This window comes from Rhinolophus sinicus, linkage group LG15, assembly GCF_036562045.2.
Source record: "Rhinolophus sinicus isolate RSC01 linkage group LG15, ASM3656204v1, whole genome shotgun sequence".
NCBI classification, from domain to species: domain Eukaryota; kingdom Metazoa; phylum Chordata; class Mammalia; order Chiroptera; family Rhinolophidae; genus Rhinolophus; species Rhinolophus sinicus.
This window is the reverse complement of record NC_133764.1, coordinates 44,109,624-44,130,712: the sequence shown is the minus strand read 5'-3', so window position 1 is coordinate 44,130,712 and position 21,089 is coordinate 44,109,624. Positions and strand designations below refer to the sequence as shown.

The following is a 21,089-nucleotide window of genomic DNA, read 5'->3' as shown; positions in this document are numbered from 1 at the left end:
GCACCACATACAGATACAGATTTATTGAAAATGCAGCACTAATTAAAAACGCACCCAGCCTCTTCAGGAGATTTGGGGGGGGGGGGAAGTGCAGTTATTTAATTATTTCCTCCATTTACTGTTCTGTTGTAACCATGACAAACAAGAAGACCCCCTCGCTCTGTCCTCAGAATAAAATTTTTCTCTCCTCAGGAGGGGCTTAATGAGGCTTTTATCTACGCAGCAACAATCAAGCTTACAATGGCACTGCTCCTTGGGATGGTAGGGAACATGCAGAACTTGTTTTCTTCATTCCAAAACACAAGTGACAAAGTGTTCATTGGCCATCAGGAGCCAGGTCTGGGCAAGAGCTCTGTCCCAAATGAGACCCTGAGATGCCTGGTATTTATTCTGCCAATGAAGATCTTCGGCTGTATTTTACAGTCTAGTCGGCAAAGCCATGTTTTCCCCTGAAGCAGTAGGGGAGGTGGAGGCAGGCAGGATGGAACAGAAGATGAGTACAAACTCCCACATTGGTTGTAAGCACTGTTGGAAGATGAAGTTCTTTTCTCCTCTCTATACAGTTATTTAGTTGGCGGCTCCATTAACGCCCCGCCCAGTGACCTCCCATGGTGGAGGCCTGCAGACAGGACATCAGAGATGAATATGCAAGACGATTCTTAGTAGGAACATGGTCCTGTACTCTGCAAGTCTCCAGTCTAAAGAAACAGAGACAGATGACACGCCCTGAGACACAGGTGTAAGACCACACACAAGGAAGCACACCAACAAGAATATACGTTGATGCGGTTAGGCTGGGGCTGCGATGGGGTAACTAGAAAATTGGCAGTGGAAAAATATTTATTGATTAAATTTCAGTGAGGCAGCTGCGGCTTAAGGTATGCGATCCAACCTCCTTGTCTGGAGACTCAAATTCAAACCCAGCACTAACACTTGCTATAATACAAACTTGGACAAACCTCTCCAAGCCTCAATTTTTCTAACTGAACAGTGGAGAAAATGCCCACTGTATCACATTGTTGTGAGGATTAACTGAAATAATATTGGAACATAGCGCAGTCCCTGATTAAGAGTAAACCCCACTTATTTATGGATATGTTACTGAATGTGGATTTTTAGGGTAAGTGTTCATATACCTGCTGGTCTTCAGGCGCCACTCCAATCTGTGCACCATGCTCACTCCTTTTCTCTATGCCCTTCTTTAGAATTCTTTGGGAAGCGTAAAATCAAGGAAACAGCACAGACTTCTCAGCCAGAACATTGCTACTTGCTAGCTGGGGTCCCTCAACAAGCTCTCTAATTGAGGAGTCTGTTTCCTCACAGACTGGTCAGGGTTTCTGGTTGCAACTCAAAAAGAAGTTGCAAAAACTGCACCAACTCTGGCTGTAACAACCAAAACTAGAATTTACTGAAGGAATATTTCTGGCTGCCAGAATTGACAAGAGCTGAAGAATCACACTTGGAAATTTGGCCGAAAACCAAAAGCTAGTGGAGGAAGAACAATCTTCTTTAGCAGGACATTCTGGCCCGGAAGTCCAACTGCTGGGCACTGACACAAAGTGCCACCACCAGACACATGGCCACAGCTGCTGCCACTGGAAAGGATGTCTAATTTTCCTTCCACCTTTGTGCCCCATGCTGCAAACCCAAACCCAGGCAACAGCACCCTGTGGGCGTTCCTAGACCACATCCTGAGCCCCAACTTCCATGGTGGGCAACAAAGAAAGGTCTTGCTGCCACGGTGTCTACGGTGTAATAGTCAGTACTTCTTCTCACTGACGCTATCCACAGCCAGCGACTCACCCCAAATAGGAAGCAGATCACCCCAACCCTCCCATCACATTTGTGAAATGGGGCATTCATCAAAAGGGAATAAGCAGCATCGAATGACATGACAATTGTTCAAAAGTGCTTGGCATATAAAAAACATTCTGCTACTTTACTTGCCTCTTTAATTGAAAACAAAAGGTTTGGAATGGTGTGGGTATCTGAGGATTTAATCAATGTGCTTATAGATATTGAAGTTTTGAGTTTTCAACCTGGAAAAATGGCTAGGAAACATGATATCTGAAGAGTGCAGTGGCCAGCGAAGAAGCAACAGTGGGAAAAAGAGGAGAGGAAGTGGTAAGTTTGAGTCTGGCTTTTCTTTGATTTTTGTCTTGACAAAAGATGGACTGACAACACTGCTCCATCTCCATTCATTCATCTTTATAACAGGTCTCAAAGTTGCCTGAAGTCATTGCTTCAGAGTAAGTTTTAGAGGATTAATATTTGTTTTCAATAAAGAATACATTACTGGGGCCGGCCCAGTGGCTCAGGCAGTTGGAGCTCTGTGCTCCTAACGCTGAAGGCTGCTGGTTCAATTTCCACATGGGCCAGTGCCAGATGGCTCAGTTGATTGGAGCGCAGGCTCTCAACCACAAGGTTGCCAGTTTGACTCCCGAAAGGGGTGGTGGGCTGCGCCCCCTGCAACTAACAACAGCAACTGGACCTGGAGCTGAACTGCGCCCTCCGCAACTAAGATTGAAAGGACAACAACTTGACTTGGAAAAAGTCCAGAAGTACACACTGTTCCCCAATAAAGTCCTGTTCCCCCTCCCCAATAAAATCTCTAAAAAAGAAAGAAGGAAAGAACATATTACTAATATAGATTATAGTTACTGTTATGAATTATTTTCAGTGATATTTTTGGTTCTATTCTGAGTGGGATTGATCCACCACCTGTTGGCATTTGCCCTAAAATAACACTTACCTAAATGTAGATAATTAGTTTAGCATAAACACATTTTTTTCTCTGCCTCAACTCAAATACTAGAAATCACTTTGGATTTTACAATTTTAAATTACCTTTGTCATGGTTCTACTTTATCAAGGTGAATTGATTTCAATTGAAAGTTTACTCTACATTAGAATCCTATTTGAAAAAGGGAATTTAATCTAAAATTCAATTACAGAAGGTCTGTGCCAAAGTGAACAGTCAACTAGCACTTACTGAATGCTCCCTGGGTACAGAGCTCTACCAAGGTAACTATAGGAGAAATAAAAAGAAATAGAAATATTGTCCCCATTCACAGAGAGCTTTCAGTTTTGAATAAAAAATAAAATTCAAGCCTGGAAGGAACCATATTCTTCTACCCACTGGTTTTCAAAAGGTACTTGATTTTCAAGCTCTGGGCTTCTGAAGGTTTGCCACGGGGGTTCCAAGGCAGGCGCCAAAGGGGGCTGGCGGAGATCAAGCCAGGTCAACCTGGTTCTCTTTCTACTCATTCTCCAGAAATTAAGCATCATCCTCGCCTCCTCTTTTCCCCTGATACCTCACATCTAATCTCTCAGGAATTCCTGTTAAGTTCTGGTTTCAAAGTGTCCTTTGAATCCACCCACTTTCTCCCGCTCCCCAGTCCCATTCAAGTTTTAGCCACTATCCTCTTTTGCCAGAACCATAATGAGAGGGTCCTAATTAGTCTTCCTAATTCTTTGCTTGGCCCTCAATTCCATCTTCACTCAGCACCCAGAGCAATCTAATTAAAACTTAAGTCACATCATGCTGCCCCTACTTAAGATGTTTGAATGGCTTCTCACTGTACCAAGAATAAAATCCAAACTTCGTACCACTGCCTACAAGCGTCTCATATTCAACCACGTCTCATGTCACTTTCTTCCATCTTCAGTTTAGCTGTGCTAGCCATCTTATCAATTTCTAGAGCTGATAAAACCCATCAATCTCTTTTCCTCCACAGGACTTTGTATTTGCTGTTCCCTCTGCCTGGAACACTTTCCCCCTAGCTCTTCACATGGCTGGTTCTGCCTCTTCTTTCAGATTCTCTGACCAGCCACCTTCTGTTATTGTCTATCATGGTACTCTGCTCACTTCCTTTAAGCACTAACAACAATTTTTAATTGTTTTGAGTATTTACTTGTTCACTATCAGTCTCCCCTTCTCAACTGACAGCTCCATACGGGCCTGTTGTTTTGCTCTCCATAATGTCCCAGCATTCAGCACAAAGCACAGTGCTGACACATGGACAGAAGGTGTTTAGTATTGGATGGATGGATGGATGGATGGATGAATAACAGAAAGCCCTGGTCTTGTCTGGAATGTCAGAGAAGGCTTGAGCAGAGGTTGGAAGCCTGAATGGAAGGTTAGCAGACAAAGAGTGTGGAGAAGGGGGATGAGGAAGGAAAGCAGTCCAGAGAGATAAAGATCCTAAGGCCAGAGAGCGTGGAGTGTTTGAGAAACTCATGGAAAATTAGTGCGGCTGGAGTACAGAGAGTAAGTGGGAGGCTGTGGGAGGTGGGTCAGGAGGGTGAGGCAGAGCCAGCCAGCATCTCTCCCCGAGATTCCAGACCACAGGATTGAGAACAGGGCCGAGGAGTGAATTCCCCAAAGGAAGGTCTGCGCGCTCTTGGCAGGAGAAGGGGAAAACAAAAGCTGGAGGCCAACAGCTGAAGACCGTTGCTCCTGGTTTTCCTTCTGCCTCTTTGGCTGCTTCCTTCGGCCATCCTATGGATATCGGCTTTCCTTGACTTCTTTTCAGTTCCTGTCCTCTTCACGCTGTCCTCACTTGCCTTGAGATTGCCCATGGACTGTCATGGCTCCACTGCCGTCCATCTGCTAAAGACTATTCCAAATCTACCTTGAGCCACGTCCTTCTCTGGAGCTCTAGACTTATATACCCAACTACCAACCTGATATCTTTGGCTGGACATCCCATTGGCACTAATAGTCAGCAGATCTAAAACTTGCTTCTCCTCCAGTGTTCTCTGTCTCGCCAAGTAGCTCCAGCCTGAGAACTGGGAATTATTCCTGATTCCTCAAGCCCATTTCTAATTCAACACCACGTTCAGACAATTCTGTCTCATAGCTAGCTCCCAGTTTTGCCTACTTCCTTCCATTTTTCCTAACACTTCCCCAGTTCTTCCCTGGATCACAGAGGCCTCCTCACTTGCCTCCCAACCTCTGGTCTTCCCCCTTTCAGTTCATTCTGCTCTGCAGCCAGAGTCAGCTTTCTAAAATGCTAGTCTGCTCAAGTTATTTCTTTGCACACAATCTTTCAATGGCTCTCTATGGACCTCAAGGGGAGGTCCACACTCTTTAACGAGGGGTGAAAGGCTCTTTCATGCCTTTGTCTCTAGGGGCTCTCTTACCTTCCCCATTCCGCTTAGCAATATGGTTTCCAGTCCTACACAGAACTACTGTCAGTTCCCTGAGGAAATCAAGTTCTTTCTTTTTGTGCATGCTGTTACCTCTTCCCAGAACCGTCTTCTCCATACCTTCCCCTGCCCCCACCCCCACTTTCCCCAGGTTAATTCTCTACTGATTCTTCAGGTGGACCCATCTGTTCCTTCAGGAAGCCGTGCGTGTCCCCTAACCCTGATCTATGTCTCCCCGTATTTCTCCTTCCACTGCACTATCCCCTGTATCTTGGTTGCCTGCTTCCCTCTGTGTCCCTCACTAGATGGTAAGCTCCTTGGGGGCAAGGATTTGCTTGTTCTTTTCCTCTATCGTGTTTCCAGCACCAAGCAGCATTCCTAGAACATAATAAGTATTCAGAGAAATGCTTGTGTGATGAATACATGGATGAATGAGTGAAATAAACATTCCTTCCAGGAACTTGGTTGCTGTAGTTTAGGCACAGAAGCCTCCAGTAACTTCTTCTTCCTGCAGCCACTGTTTGGCCACAGGCTGGTCAGCAGGCTGGTCAGCAGCCTGTGAGAACTCTGCACACTCGCTCAAGAGGCTCCTTGACTCACACCCTCTGCTGGAAGCCTAGTCTGCCCTTAAAAGGCCACCTTATCGGAAAGTGCCTCTGATGGAATTTATAAGCTCTATTTTAATCTGCGTTGGAAAAGTCTCAAAGTTAATTCCCAAACCAAAGACATTAAAGTCAGGAACGTGGATGCGTCAGGAAGCATCTACGTGATGCCTTTGAGTCACAGCTTTGTTTCTTTCCCCCTATGGCAAGAGCTTCCATTCCTTCCCATCACTGGGCCCTTGTTTTTAAGGACTGGCTGACTCTAAAAAGCTTTTGATCCCACATTCATTAAAACTAGCTCCTCCTGCCCTTAATGGTCTATGAAATGGTGTTCCTCTTCCCTAAGATTCTCTTAACTCTGCTGGGGCCCTCAGAGCAGAACACAGAATGGATTGCCAAACATCTCACAGTTTATTTAAACCAGCTTTCACTCCCATCCCCAAATACATATGAATCGTGGATAGCAGCATTGCTAGCAGCAGGAAGGAAGGAGGCAGGGTGGCCAAAGGAGGACTCCCAATGAGCCTGGCCAAAGAAATAATTGGACAGAAGCGACAGAAATGAGGAGAGTAACCCAGCAGGGCTGGCGAGCAAGTAGAGGGCCGGTGCCAGGGAAAGGATTCACCATCAGAACTGGAGGGAGGAAAATGTGAAGAGAGGAAAATGCCAGCAAAGCCTCCAAGGAAGGAAAGGCCGGCAGGAGGGAAGCAGGAAGCAGCAGCAGAGATAGAAGGAATCAGTTTGTGGAGAAAGTGAAGAGGAGAGAGGGAGCACGAATTCCCTTCAATCCAAGTGGGGTAATTTGGGGAAAGAGGGTGTTGGAGAGTCAGGTGGAGGCCCCAGAGTGATGGTCAGTCACCCCCACGCAACAGATTAGAAATGAGAGCCAGGGAATATACCAAAGAATGTTCTCACTCCAGATTCAAGGTACTGAATTTCCCACCATCCCTCCTCTGGGAATTTGGGAAAATAGATTTTGTCCAAGGGTGCTGGGACTGGAGGATTCAGGGCACTATTGCGTCTCCCTCCCCTTTCCTTCAGCAAAAGTCTAAACAATTCAGGGTCCATGCCCCACTGTCTGTGCACCCCTACCCTACCGCCCATTCCTCCTTCCCAGGAGTGCACTCACAGCCCAGCATCACAACCCCCTCTGTACCTCTGGCTCTGCTGGCGACTCTGGGACAGGGACCAAGCTTAGAGCTTGGATTCTGGGTTGAGTCAGCACTGCCTGTAGGAGAGATTGCTTCCTGGAAAGCCTTGCTTCAAAGCTTCTGGCTGGCCAAGCCCTGATAGGAAGCAAGACGCACCGTGGAGGCTGGAGGTAGCTTTGGCTTTCAAGATACCTCTCAGCAGCGAGAGAATCATGGGATAGAAATTTCCATAGTCCATCTTACCGAGTGACTCCAGTGTACTTCAGGCTGCCCGATACCCTCTACCCTCTCCGATTCAAAAAACTGTATTTTCCAGGCCTCACAAGAGATTTCAGGCCTCTGATTCCTAAATGATCTAGTTACCTCTCCTAAAAATTAGACAAAATATTCTTCCTAAGCCTCAGATGTCTGTTTTCCAAAGATATGTCCTTATTCGTTGGGCAGCAAGAATGCACATGGGATGCTCCGTGTGAACACAAGGCAGCGTCCTCTCTTGATAAAAGGGACAGCGTCCCATTAGCAGAGGTCAGCAGACTGCTCCAGGGGTCAAGGTCCTGCTCTGTCTCTGGGGGGCTATGAGGGGCAGTCTAAGCCACCCCTCCCCATCCTCTTTAACTTGGGAGTTTTGATCCTCAGTGCAGGGTGAATAGTCATTTTGATGATCTCACTTTGGACAAGTGAGAAGAGAAAGCATTTTACTTTGACCCCCACAACTGCTTGCTATGCAGTGGGCACTCTTGCGGGTAGGCGGTGGGTGGCAGCAGCTGCCAGACACCTTCCCCTGAGGATGTATCAGTTTGGTGCCAAAAGCCTATATAAGCTCTTTCTGATCTCTTTGCCAGCGACTACAGGTCCTGGAAGGAAGCCAGGAGTCCACCATGAACTCTGCGTTCTTCTCCTCCCTCTCATCTGCCAAGAATGGGGAGGGATGGCTTGGGAGCCCACCAAGAAAGGAGCTGGTGGTTCTTAGACACATTTTCCAGCTGTCACACCTGCTCACATGGGAACTCACACTCATGTGCACACACACACACACACACACACACACACACACACACAAACGCTCAGAAATAAATTGTTTCAGGCTTTCTTGTTCCATCTGTCCCACCCCCAAAGCAATAGTAATAAGAACTTCCACCAATAAATTATTGTTCCCAGTTTGTCTCATTCCTCCCTCCCTTCACTTACTGATGTTTAACTGGCACCTATCATGTACCAGTCACTATGTGCTAAAGACACAAGGACACAGTCTTGGGGGAGAAAATATATATATACACACAGATATGTAAAAATACTAATCAGATGCAAGACAGTGATAGTGTTGCATTTAATAGGAGGCAGGCTGGTGGCCATAGGCCAAATTTGACATGTAGGCCTGTTTAGTGCAGCTGGCAACGAATTTTTAAAAATCGGGACAGTTCACGTAAAAATCAATATTTCTATCTTTTTTTTTTTAAATAACAGATCTGGCAACAATTGGAAGGAGGTGAAAAGTCACTGTCCCCTTTAGATGGGACACACACTCTCAGTTTGTCACAGGCCACACATCCCATCTCTCCACCCCGCCCTCTTCCCTATTAACTTCAACTGACTCACTTTATTCATCCACGTGCCCTGCGATGATTGTGCAGGTGTTGGAATTTGGGGCCCTTAAAATGAAAAGCCACCAGAGGACCCAGGCCGTTAACTCTGCTCCAGGAAGTCAGATGAGTTAACCCTTGAACTAAGTCCAAGTACCTCATTGACTTGATTCCTTATTTTTTTTCCCATCTCCCCATCACAAGATGCGTAAGGGAAGGACCGTAGCCGGCCACCTTCTCCACAGTGTCTCCAGGGACCAGCACAGAGCCTGGTACACCATTGGTCTCAATACGTACTTGTGAGATGTGTTGAATGGAGTTGCTGGAAGCACCAGGCAGAAAAGGGGATTCCAAGTAGAGGAAACTGTGGGCACAAAGTGCTGACAGTAATAGTGTACAAGGAAACTGCTAATCGTTCATAGTGAATGGGGGTGCAGGAAGTGTGAGGTGGGTGGGATCACATAGGGTGCAAGCAGCAGCAGTTGAGTAGGGAAAACAGACTCCAGTAGGATCCCGAAGCACTTTTGATGCTGAATTACAAAGGTACCCAGGGAACCTTGGAAGTGATTTAAGGAATGAAGTGACAGGATCAGATTCTTGTTTCACAGAGATGAGTCTGGCAGGGTGATGGGTGGGGAGAAATGAGCTCCAGATAAAAGAAGCAACAAATAGAATTCAATTCAATGCTCCTCTTCCCCTTTCTGAGGCCCCTGAAACTCCACTGGGGATCTATTTTAAGAAAATGGTGCCCCCTGCTGACTAAGTCTGGGCTTGCGCCTGCCTTAGGCCAAGAGGGAAATAAATTATAAAATGTTTGGCCCTGCAGAAAAACACCTGCAAGCCCTATGCGCAGAATTGCAAGTAGCGATGTATCTGAGAGGGCTTTCCTTTTCCTAGGAAAAGAGCGGCCCATGAGAACATGTGTGACAATGACTAATGCCACAAACAGTATGGACAGATAAACACAGAACGCTGGCTACATTTGAATTTCAGATAAACAACACGTGATTGTTTGGTATATCTCACATATTACATGAATAATTTTTAGTATAAGGCATGTCTAAAAATTCTGTGTTGTTTATCTGAAATTCTAATTTAGCTGGGAATCCTATATTTTTATTTGCTAAATCTGACAGTCTTGGATAGTGTGTGGAGGCCTGGGAGACAAGCAGAAATGAAATGGCGTGGGTTAGTCTCCCTTGGGTGTTCCGCAACCTCAACCCCACCTTACACCTAAGCAGAGCTGGAGGTGATGCTTTTTCATATTTTGCTGTGGTGCTCTGTTATACAACTCTATTTGGAAAAATCACTTTTAATTAAATGAGCCCCATGAGTATGGTGGATTCTGTATGTGGACCCCTCTGAAAATCTGAAGAGAGCTGTGGACTCTTTTTTTACAGAAAAATCAATCTATCAGCTTGACATATGTGTGAGCATTTGGGGCATTACACATACATACATACATACATACATACGCACACCCACTTTTACATCAAATGTCAGGGAGTCCCCAGCCTTCATGTAGGAGTGACACATTCCTTCTAGGGATGTGGTCTGAATGTGGCAGTTCCAGATCCTGGGTAGGAAAAAACGGTGTCGTGTCAGAACCTCAGCTGAAACACGGTGCTTCTGCTATCTCTGCCCACCACATACCATGACAAGACACAGTGGGCAGGAAACACTCTGTCCCTCCCCTTGATAATGCTTTGAACATCTTTCCTCTTCCACCTCTCCCAGAACTAACAAGGAGTCAGGCATATTCAGATAGAAAACACACCAGCCCTCGTGGACTTGCGCCTCAGCTGAAGGTGCTGACTGAAATCACCCTTCATTCCAAGACCCTCTTGGATCCCTTCCCACCCTTCTTGCCAGGACAGGCGTAGCCCCACTGGTTCCCAGTCTGAGAACTGTGCCTATCAGAATTGGCTTTCACCAGAAGGTGAAAACTTTCCAAAATCAATTCTGGACACTCTGAGCTGGGTGATCAAAACCAGGGTCTGGACATTCTGGGAGTAGATCTTGGAACAGGGGTGCTGAGTCTCCCTCCTGCAGCCCTTACTGGAAAACCCCCCAATCCTGACAGCCTGCTCTGGCCCTACAGAGGGAAGGCAGAAGTGGTCCAAGTCAGGGGGATGTTGTTTTCACGTTCTTGGACTGTTTTAAACGGAAAACTCCATTGCAGGTTCTTTCCATCTTGTCAGCATGCGTATGGGACATTCCGGCTCCTGTGGATCGCATTGTGGAAAACAGCCCCCAAACTGACCAAGTTGTAGCAAACAAACAATCATGATACACCCAACCATGTGTTAACATAGGATGTTTTATGTTGGACGTTTTCTGCAATTAAAAATTAGTTATCTCATTATCTATATGGTGGCATGATTTCCAACTATAATTTCCTTGGAAGAAGTGTCCTTTATTCTGAAAAGGACAGCTTCTAAAATTTTTAGAGTTAAAATGGCCTTTTATAAGCCATAACAGTGATATTAGATTTTAAAATGTCCTTACTTGGGAAAAAAGGAAAAAAAGCCAGCATACCTATGTTAACCCTTCGTATTATTTGCAAATTCTACTGGACCAGGAAATCCAAACAGCTGGGAACCGCTGGCTTAGCGCACTGACCTGACATGTGGTAAGTGGAGACTCGCTTTGGGGTTGTGCCCTCCCAGAGCAGTGTGACCTTCAGCTGCTGCATTTTGCTGGGTTTCAGCCTCCCTATTCCAAATATGGGGAGACTTGTTTCTGGCCCAAGATCTCCCCAGGAGTGTTGTAAGGAGTGTTGTAATGTCATGGATTAAATAGCTTTGGGAAAGGAGGAGTTCGATGAATACGTGAGATTGCTGCTCCTAAAGACAGCTGGTGTGTTCTCAGTGGGAAGGGCTGAATGATCCCGCAGAGACCCAGGGCAATTTCTCTGCCAGGGCATCCGCGGAAGTGACCGGCACCCCTCATAAAATGTGCAAACTGTTCCACTGACAAGTGGGGCCAGATGGCACAGGCAATGGGCCCCCTGAGGAGCTTTGCTTCTCTCCCTCAGAGGACCCGAGTCCAAAAGGCAGCTAGAACGCGGGGAACCTCAAATTCCAGCTAATCTGTCACGGATATACCCAGGGACCTCCCACAGGTCACCCAACCTTCCGTTTTTTTCATTTCTAAAAGGTGCAGACGCTTGCTCAGTCCTCTTCACAAGGGCATCACAGGGCCTTGAGAATACGTATCATCCATTCCTAATATCTTAAAGATTAGCCACAGCGAGTGTTTAATTCCTGCTCCTTTATGTCCTTAGAAAAATAATGGATACTTTTTCTTTCTTCTAATGTTTAATTCCAGAATAACTTCCCCATGCTTTGACCCCAAATTACATTTGTGGGTCACTTCTCTTACCCCAGGGTAAGAGCTGTACGGGACATGGAAAAATCGCTTTACCACGAGCCTGAGCACAAACAGCTAAGGAGGTGGACCTGATGATTCGACCAAAATAGACGTAAGTACAATACACCCTGAACTAAAAACAGTGTTTGGGGAAATATGCGCTCGTTCCCTCCCTTCCACACATAGCTGAGAATTAACTGCACATGAAAGTCCTTTTGATCTTGAGAAACCCAAGGCATTAGGCCGCCCAGGGTTAGGGATCAACAATACTTTTGTTGGAACTTGCCTGGTATTTCACATTTATCAGCTCTATTATAACCTAACAGTGTTACTTTCATCTAACCTGGTGCTCTCAGTTCCTGTGACCCTATAGGTTAGGATGCCGCCCCGGACAAACTGGCAGCTACACAACATTTTCAATTATCTTCCAATTCAGCTGAAAGATGTCTCACTGCAGAGCCAGTCGTCTGCCCCTGAGTTTCCTCTGATTGGAGGCAGGAGCATGGGGAGAAGCCAGGCAGTTTAAAACCCCGTTCTTCACTTGGCAGCGGAGCCAAAGCTCCACTTCCTCCTCCTTTCATCTTCCCACACTCTCTCCAGCTCAAGCCTCACCTTGCCCAGACACCTTCCTTTGTTGCTATGCCTGCATGTCTGAGATGCAATGATTTGGTTATCCGTCTCCCTATTAGACTATGAATCCCCTAGAGGGTAAGGACCAGTCCTGCTCAACTTTGACCTCCCAGCATATTTGCACTAAGTGGCACACAGAAGGAAGTGTCAGGTGAATGGAGAGAGGACTGAATGAATGTATCAGACCTGGGCTCCCAGCATACCACTGGTATGACACGCTTGCTCTACTATGACCTGAAAGCCACGCTGAGCTGTTGAAAATTCAGTCTTGCTCTTAGTGACTAGTATTAGGCACGTCTGAGACTGCTAGTTGGGAAAGGCAGGGGTTAGAGGGAGGGGATTGGCCTGATAGCTGAGAAAATGGCTCTTATTAAAACAGGCCCAGATGGGGATTGCTTGTAGGCCCCCAGCCCTGGTAACATGCTCTAACCATCTGACCGATCTACAGAACAGAGTTTGGAAGAACTATCAGTCCAATGGGGAAGGAGCTAATTGATGCAAACTTCAGGATGAAAAAAACAGACTGGGGAAAAGGGTGGAGAAAGGAAGTTCAGCCAGATGTACATAAAACCTCTTCTCTCAAGGAGGAGTTTCAAATGAGAGGGGGCCTTTAGAGGCAGAGCTGCAGCGACATCTGGGCCCCTAGAGAGGGAGACGAGTGCGAGCGAAGCTGAGCTTGAAAGGCTGGGCGGGGGGTGGCAAGGCAGAGGCTCAGGAAGGAGGCTGGGCACCCATCTGGAGCGCTGAGGGGCCGGGGCTGCTGAACAGATGGAGTGAAAGTTGCAGCTGGTGGAAATACACTTTCATGTGTCAAGTGTGCTCTCTGGAGAATTGCGATTTCCAACTCCGAAGGCAGCAGTGGGCAGGTGGCTCTGCTCCATGCTCCGCCTTGTCCCCCCATTGCCACCCAGAAAACTTGACAGCAGCTTTGAGCCAGACTCAGCCACCATGTCTTCTGCCAGCATCCCTTTCAACAGGCAGAAGCTGCCATGGTGACACCTTGGCACAGCCAGGATGGCAGAGGACCGCAATGCTTTAGCAGGAAAAAGGGGCAGAGGAATAGGAAGGATTAATCCAGCCTCCCCAGAAGGGGACCAGGTGGATTGAGAATAGACACAGAGATGGAGAGGGAGTCAGGCCTTCCAAAGCTGTTCATGACATACACATCGGGTCTCCGCTTTTGCTTGAGCTTTGGCTGAAGGAGAGGCAATGAGGAAATGTGAAAACACAGGCTCTGGGGTCATTTTACCCCAACCTCAAGAGAAGTTTGTTGACAGAATATATCTGTAGTTTTTTAGAAATACTGCCCACCAGGGCTTTATGAGAGAGTGATTTTTACATTCTATGGCTCTAACACCTCCACCTGTCCTGGCATATTTAGATCCTCACCTGTGGCAACAGAGGCCGCAAACACAACTATTCAATCTATTCAAGTTCCTCCCTATAATGCTTAGGCTCTTGAAGGAACGAGCCACTCAGCCACAGGTTAACCACACCCGAGAGGAAGCAGCTTGGGCTTGAGCATCAAGCTCTGTCACTTCCCTCTCCTTCTCTCTGTATGTGTTAGGCTGTGCTCCAGGTCATCAAGAACAGAAACTGCCAACTCTGTCTTGTTAAAAATCCAAGTACTTTTTTTTAGAATATGTGATTTTACTTCCTTTTAAAAAACGAAACAGGAACAGACTGGAACCCAGTCCTTTACCCCTACTGAATTCATTTTCCCAAGAGATGTCGCTATACGAGATAATAACTTAAATATTCTTGGAGTAGAGGTAGTTTCTTTCTTCCTAGTGGGATGTCTTCTTGGCTCCTTTCCCAAACTTGGCATCAAGACCGAGACCTACATGGAAAGGGAGAAAATGGGCATAGCTTTAGGGGGAGAAATGAAACCTATCAATGATTTGGGGGTGGGGGGGAAGGTCAGCCTCTTGGTTCTCTAAAATTGGGGCTTTAAATAAAACCAGTTCCCAAACATGGTTTTATAAAACTTCCTCAGAGAAAAGAGAATGGCATCAAATAAAAAAAGTCACCAAGATACTGGTAATTACATATACAGCAAGACTGAAACTTGAGAGTCGCAAGTGCTAAGCTAGTACAGTCAGGGCACCCAGAGCAGCACGAATGGGATATAAGCATCATTGTTTTACCCTGCTCAGTGTCTGGGGAGACCTGCGTCACTGGAAGGACATCACTAAAATGAGATGCCCCTTAGGAAGGCTGGATTAGAGATGACGCTTCCTTGTCTTTAAAAGTTTCCTCATAACCCAGCAATTTCACTTCTGGGTATTTATCCAAAGAAAATGAAAACACTAATTCAAAAAGATATATGCACCCCTATGTTCACTGCAAGATTATTTACAAAAGCAAAGATATGGAAGCAACCTATGTGTCCATCGGTAGGTGAATAAAGATGTGGTATGTGGTGGGTGGATGTGGGTGTGTGGGTGTACACAATGGAGTATTACTCAGTAATGAAAAAGAATGAAATCTTGCCATTTCCAACAACATGGATGGACTTAGAGGGTATTATGCTAAGGGAAATAGGTCAGACAGAGAAAGACAAATACTGTATGATTTCACTGATACGTAGAATCTAAAAAACAAAATAAAACAAAACAAACAAAATAAAACAAAAACAAACTCACAGAACCAGAGAATAAACTGACAGCTGGTAGAGGGGAGAGAGGACAGGTAGGGGGATAGATGAAAATGGTGAAGGGGAATAAGAGGTACAAACTTCCAATTATAAAATAAATAAGCCACTGAGATGTAGTGAACAGCACAGGGAATATAGTCAATAATACAGTAACAACTTGGCATGGTGACAGATGGTTACTAGACTTATTGTGGTGACCACATCATTAGGTGTAAGAATGCTGAATCACTACGTTGTACACCTGAAACAAATACGCTATTGTACACTAACTATACTTTTAAAATACGTTTTTTAAATTTTCTCTAAAATAACTAAATAAATTCCATAAATATACAAGCAAATGTTAGGGGGGAAAAAAATAAAGCTCTTTGTAGCCCAGAGATGCCTGTCCTTGATGGAACTTACCCAAGAACACAAGCACAGTGCCCACCCACTGCATGGAGCTGATGGGGTTGGCGAAGAGGATCACAGAGGCCAAAATGGTGAAGAACTTTCGAGTTGTGGTGATGATAGAGCAGGTCAGGGGACCGAAATACACAACTGTCATGAAGATGAAGGTCTAGAGACACAAGGAAAGGCAGGGTCAGGCTGGTTCTTGGGTCTGTGCCGCAAGGTCTATAGTCCGTAACAGGACCCCAGGGCTAACCTTGCCACCCCTCTTCTCCCAGCCAGGCCAGTCTCTCTTGGGGAAGCCAAACCATCCCCCGTCAAGGCACTCACCTGACCCAGGGCACTGGTCAGGCCAAAGAGCAGGATATTATAGATGATGGCAGGGTACCTTTCAGCAAAGCTCAAGAACTCCCAGAGCTCCCCGGTGAACAGGATTCCTAGGAAGAAACATCAAAAGATGAAAGAAAGACTCTCCCAAGAAAGACTTGGAAGTTAATTAGTTCCTTCCGCCACAAGTGATTAAAAGCAGAGATTCTCAGAGGCTGTGGAGATACTGATGCTCACATCCGTAGCTCACGGCAGCCCAAGCACTGGTCACTCCGGCCATCGGCAGCCTCTTCCATTAACTCCAGTGCGTTACACAAAAAATACTTCCTATCTGTGCCCAGGTTTGGAAACGGTTAGGAAGCACTATCTAAAAGCAAATGCATTCACTTTCAAACTATATTCAGTATACGCCACACATCAATGTCTCACCTCCCTCAGAAGAGGGTGAGTTCCCAAGGTACCCCTGTGTTCCACGTCTGTGTCCTCCCATGATACCTGGCACAGTCTACTCTTGATTGTGCCAGGAACGAGAAGCACGCAGAGCCTGACGGTGAAGGTTTCTCCAAGAAGATTCTCAGGGGCTTGGACATAAAGGCATCTTAGAGCCGAAGTAGGCCGTTGGCCGGGGCAAAGTTAGCAACTGGCATCTGAGCTAGGAATCACCCGGATGAGGGCAGTCTGCCCTCCGGTGATACATGGAAAGAACAGCAGAACTGCTCCTTACCAGCTCCCAGCAGCAAGGTCGACCAAAGGTTAATGTTCAACATCATGTGGTTGGAACCTGTTTGGTAATGAGCCCGCATGTGGTCCTGGGAAACGCCCGTCAGTCCATCCAGGGTCAGAGATAGTAACTGGAAAGAAAGGGTGCAGCCTGCAGTGAGAAGGCCAACAGTGCCCCTCCCTAACCCAGGACAGAGGACTCTCACCTTTGTGAGATGCCTCAGAAAGCCACTGCCGTAAGACAGAGTCCTCAGAACAAAATGCTGCCAGGGCAGGGAGGATGGGGAGAGACCATGCAAACTCCCTCCTCCCCCCAGGCATTAGAACGACAGGCTCTTTGAGCCACATACTTGTAATATAATCAGAACAGGGCAAGAAGCCTCCCACTTCCTAACACAGGGCCGGGAAGCCCAGAACAGGTTGTGGTGAGCCACACATTCTTCCATTGAAACTGGAGAAAAGAAATGTCCTCCCAGCACGCTAGCCTCCTGGCTTGGAGGAAAGTGCTCCAGAAACTGGATTCTATGCTCACGCTCCTCGATGAGAATCCTAGGCAAAGTCAGCGCCTAACTCTGCCACTTAACAGCCATGTGACCATGGGCAAGTGACTTAACCTCCCTTTGTTTCAGTTTCTTCATCTGAAAATGGAGATACTACTATCTATGTTATGAGGTTGTTGTAAAAACCAATCAGCACAGAAAGCACTAGGGATAGTGCCTAAATACCTAGTAAACAATAGCTACTATAGCAGTATTTTTGACTCTGGCTTCTAGGTTTCTCAGAAAACCACACTCTTTGCTCTCAGGTGTCTGTGACCTCACATCAGAATTTAGAAACAGGCTTCACTCACTCTTTCCTCAGGAGAGCTGAGCTATAGTTAAATATTTCAGGCTTCCCACTACAGTCTTAACAGAGCCAGGGCCATGTTACAAGAGACAAAGACCAGAAATGGGGGGCGTGGAGCACCACAACCTCCCTCCAGATATATCACTGGCCTCTTGCCTGCGTGGGTAGGGTTGTTCCTTGGTTAAGATTACTGGACAAGGCTGCCTTGCCCACCAGGATCACGTACCAGGAGTAGCTCTCCATAGCCAACTGTGTGTTCTTCCATCCCAACTACTTTCTTGGGTTTGTACATGAAAAGGGCCACTCCAGCCACAATTAGCAACACACACAGGTACTTGGCCATTGGATACTTCTTCTTCAAGAGGGTCACTCCAAGGAGCATGACTACAGGGAAGAAACAGAGTGGAAAAGTCAGGCACCCACAGGCACTGATGAACCCAACACTCTCCTCCTAGGAGCCAAGAAAAGATTCATGAGAGAAAAGAATGTCTGAGAAGGAAGGCCTATAAGGATAAGAGGAGGATGCAAGGCTGGCACCTCGATAGAGACGACTGAGCATCAGAGTTGAACAGAGAGTATGAGGTAGGGAAAAGCTAGAGAACCACAGTGAAAGGTCCAGGAAGGAATAGGCCAAAGGTGGGGACAGTGGGGAAGAGTAAAAAGTTGAGAGAAAGAAACTGACAATCCAAATGGGACTTAGAGTGTCTAATGACAATGTAAACACATGGGACACCAAAATGACTGAGCCCATAAAGCAGACTAGGTCAGCCTTTAGCTCCCAGCTTATACACACCAACACCACAGGAAATGATACAGATGACAAGATGGCTGGGGGAATGGATGGAGGGAAGTCCCTGGAGATAGCTATGTCAAAGCCTGGAGGGACACAGAGCTCTAGCAGAGAAGGAGAGGGGCTTACTACAGGAAGAGTGAGGATGGAAGATGGGAGACCATCTTCTTCTGCTTACCTGGGATTGGCTTGCAGGATTTACCAAGGACCTGAAATTAAATTCGGCAAATAATTTCTGAGCATCTGTGATAGGCCAGGTACCATGCTAGATGCTGTGTTAAGATGAGTACGTGTGGGGCCTGCACTAGAGGCCGCAGCCTCAGAAAGCAGCCCTATCGTGGTCAACCCACCACTGCTTAGCTTCAGACCTATGGTTCTTCTCACTCTGAATTTCTCAAACACATTCCCTTTTTATTTAAGTCACAGACCTGAGGGAAGAATCCTTAGGCCTTTTTAAACAACTTCTGAACCCACCCTCATCCCACCCTGAGATTTCACCTGAGTTGGGTAGTTGACAAACTGTAGTGCTGAGTTGCTGGAGACCATGGCACCCAGATAGGAAATAGAACAGGCAGCATAGAGCCAGCTCCGAGTACGATCCACCCTGGCAGTGTCAAAAAACTGGATTACTGAGAGAAGACAAAAAAACAAAAACAAAAACAAAACATAAGAGAAACCTGGTGGGCCTAAGATGGAGCAAAAATTGAAGCCACGTGAAAGGAACTTGTCTATCAAATAAAATGAGAAACATGAGTTGTTTCTGGTCCTCTTAGACTGGGAAATTTGTAGATTTTTCAACTCTCTAATCCCATCTAAACCTAACACAAGACCACATGCAGGGCAGGGATGGGGGACTTATTCAGTTCAAGGGACCAGTCCTGCTGCTAGCCCTCCAGGAAACAGAGAGAAAACTCAAAACATGCTTGACACTGACACATAAAGGAAAATCTAAGGGGGAAAGAAAAAAAATTAAGCATTCTCAATGGGGATCTGGAATATAGAAGACCCACTCTGCACATTTCTCATTCAAAAGTTGGTCTAATTTGGGGCGGCTGGATGGCTCAGTTGGTTAGAATGCGAGCTCTTAACAACAGGGTTGCCGGTTCGATTCCCACATGGGCCAGTGAGCTGCGCCCTCCACAACTGAAGGACAACGACTTGACTTGGAGCTGATGGGTCCTGGAAAAACACACTGTTCCTCAATATTACCCAGTTAAAAAAAAAAAAATTGGTCTAATTTAAGGAAATACAGTTTTACCCTGTTCTAAAGCCATGAGTTGTACAGACTAAACAGAGAGGCTGTATAAGCGCTAAAGGGGTGGGGGTCTTGAGAGTTAGACCTTAAGGCTGGATCACTGCCTGATGCCCAGGGTACCAAGGGGAGGGGCCACATAACAGATTACTGTTTAGGTACTCACAGATCTTGGCAAACACAGCATTGATCACACACTGGATGAAGACCAAAGTTAAGGCAAAAGTGAACGTCTCCTGTTTGGCTCCTTCTCCATACTTTCCTCTTGTTCTGAGAATGAAATGCATGAAAAAGAAAGAGGAGAAATTAGCATATTTCCCTCAGTGTCATCTAGTATGTCCAGAGCCACTGGAAGCTTTGAAGTTATCTTTCCTCTCTAGATGTTGGGCTCATTTATAAAAGGGGTCGATTTTATTGGATTTAGAAACTGGGTATCCCAGTCTGCTAATCCCATAGCCTACCTAGGACAAGAATATCCGTAAAGGATGGAGCTAGAAGAAACGCAGACAATTAGATGGTGAAACGAGGTACCCTAGGCAGCAGAAGGGATTTGAACTACAGCAGCAAGGCCAAGGGCGAACGCGCCAGCTGTCTGCATCTGGCAGTTCCAAAGAGGAATCGGTACAGGTCACGGGGGCATAAGTCTCAGCCTGTAAAACCCAGAACCTTAGAACCTACAGGGAAAAAGCAATTGATGGAAGAAAAATCACTAGGTCCCCCTAAATCCTGAGACCAACTTTCGTGTTTTGGAAATCTGGGGAGGCTCAGCCGCGCTGCAAAAATGTCGGGGTGCTGGGAGGGAAGAGGAAACACCGGGGCCAGCGGCGTAAGAACTGCGAACGCTGCCACAGACTGGGGTGAGGGGCGGGATGGGAGGGAAAGGTCTGCGTTCGGACCCCGGGGATCCGCTCACATCTTTTCCTGTAGGATGCCATAGTAGAAATAGCAGACAAAGACGCCGAGGAAGCAGAGCGGCAGACGCAGCCGGTCGGGCACCAGGGAGCTGCTAGCGGCCATGAGACGCCCGGACGACCCGACCGGAGACCCGCTCACAGCCGGCAGCGGCAGCAGCGGCGACAAATCCAGACGGACATCGCCGACCGGCGACAGGGGCCTCATAGGAGCTTCATGCGACCGCCGTTCAGCAGGGCCCAGAAGCCACCGCCAGAACTGCCAGCTCAGGGCCGCCGAGGGGGAAACTCCTCAGAACCCAGGAACTACTTCCAATGAAAGGAGACCCGCCGTGGGCCCTTGGATGTGTCCATGGTGACCAGGGTAGCCAGCTGTCAGGCGGTTAATGTCTTGCCCTCGAGATTTTCCGATCAGGCAACTCCGAGGACGACTGCAACCCGGAGCTCGACGGGACGGCCTAGGAGATACGCGGGCGTGGAGTGATGGCGTATAAGGATGTGGAAGTCATCGATTGGCTGCAGTGTGTAAAGACAGACAGGTGGACCCGGTAGGTGGTACGGCCGGCTGGGCAAATCCAGCAGGTTTTTCCCCCGGGCGGCCATCAGGCTTCTCCTGGGTCCTAACGCCAAGACACTCTTGGTGGGGCTGAGCGCCCCCTAGCCGCTGCCCGGCGTCAGCGACTCCACGCCCGCTACCAGAAGAGCGTTCAA

The 21,089-nt window shown here is 47.0% G+C and overlaps 1 protein-coding gene across 1 annotated transcript; it reads right to left on the bottom strand.

Moving 5' to 3' along the window:
* Window positions 1-14,094: 14,094 nt before the first annotated feature.
* On the bottom strand, window positions 14,095-20,838 carry SLC35B1 (solute carrier family 35 member B1). Its single transcript, XM_019740599.2, has 9 exons — window positions 20,381-20,838; window positions 19,634-19,737; window positions 18,714-18,844; window positions 18,394-18,424; window positions 17,652-17,809; window positions 16,584-16,710; window positions 15,863-15,969; window positions 15,548-15,701; window positions 14,095-14,326 (listed from the first exon to the last, which is right to left on the bottom strand). The coding sequence occupies exons 1-9, from the start codon at window positions 20,584-20,586 to the stop codon at window positions 14,274-14,276; spliced, it is 1,071 nt and encodes a 356-aa protein (XP_019596158.1). The 5' UTR covers window positions 20,587-20,838; the 3' UTR covers window positions 14,095-14,273.
* Window positions 20,839-21,089: the final 251 nt, after the last annotated feature.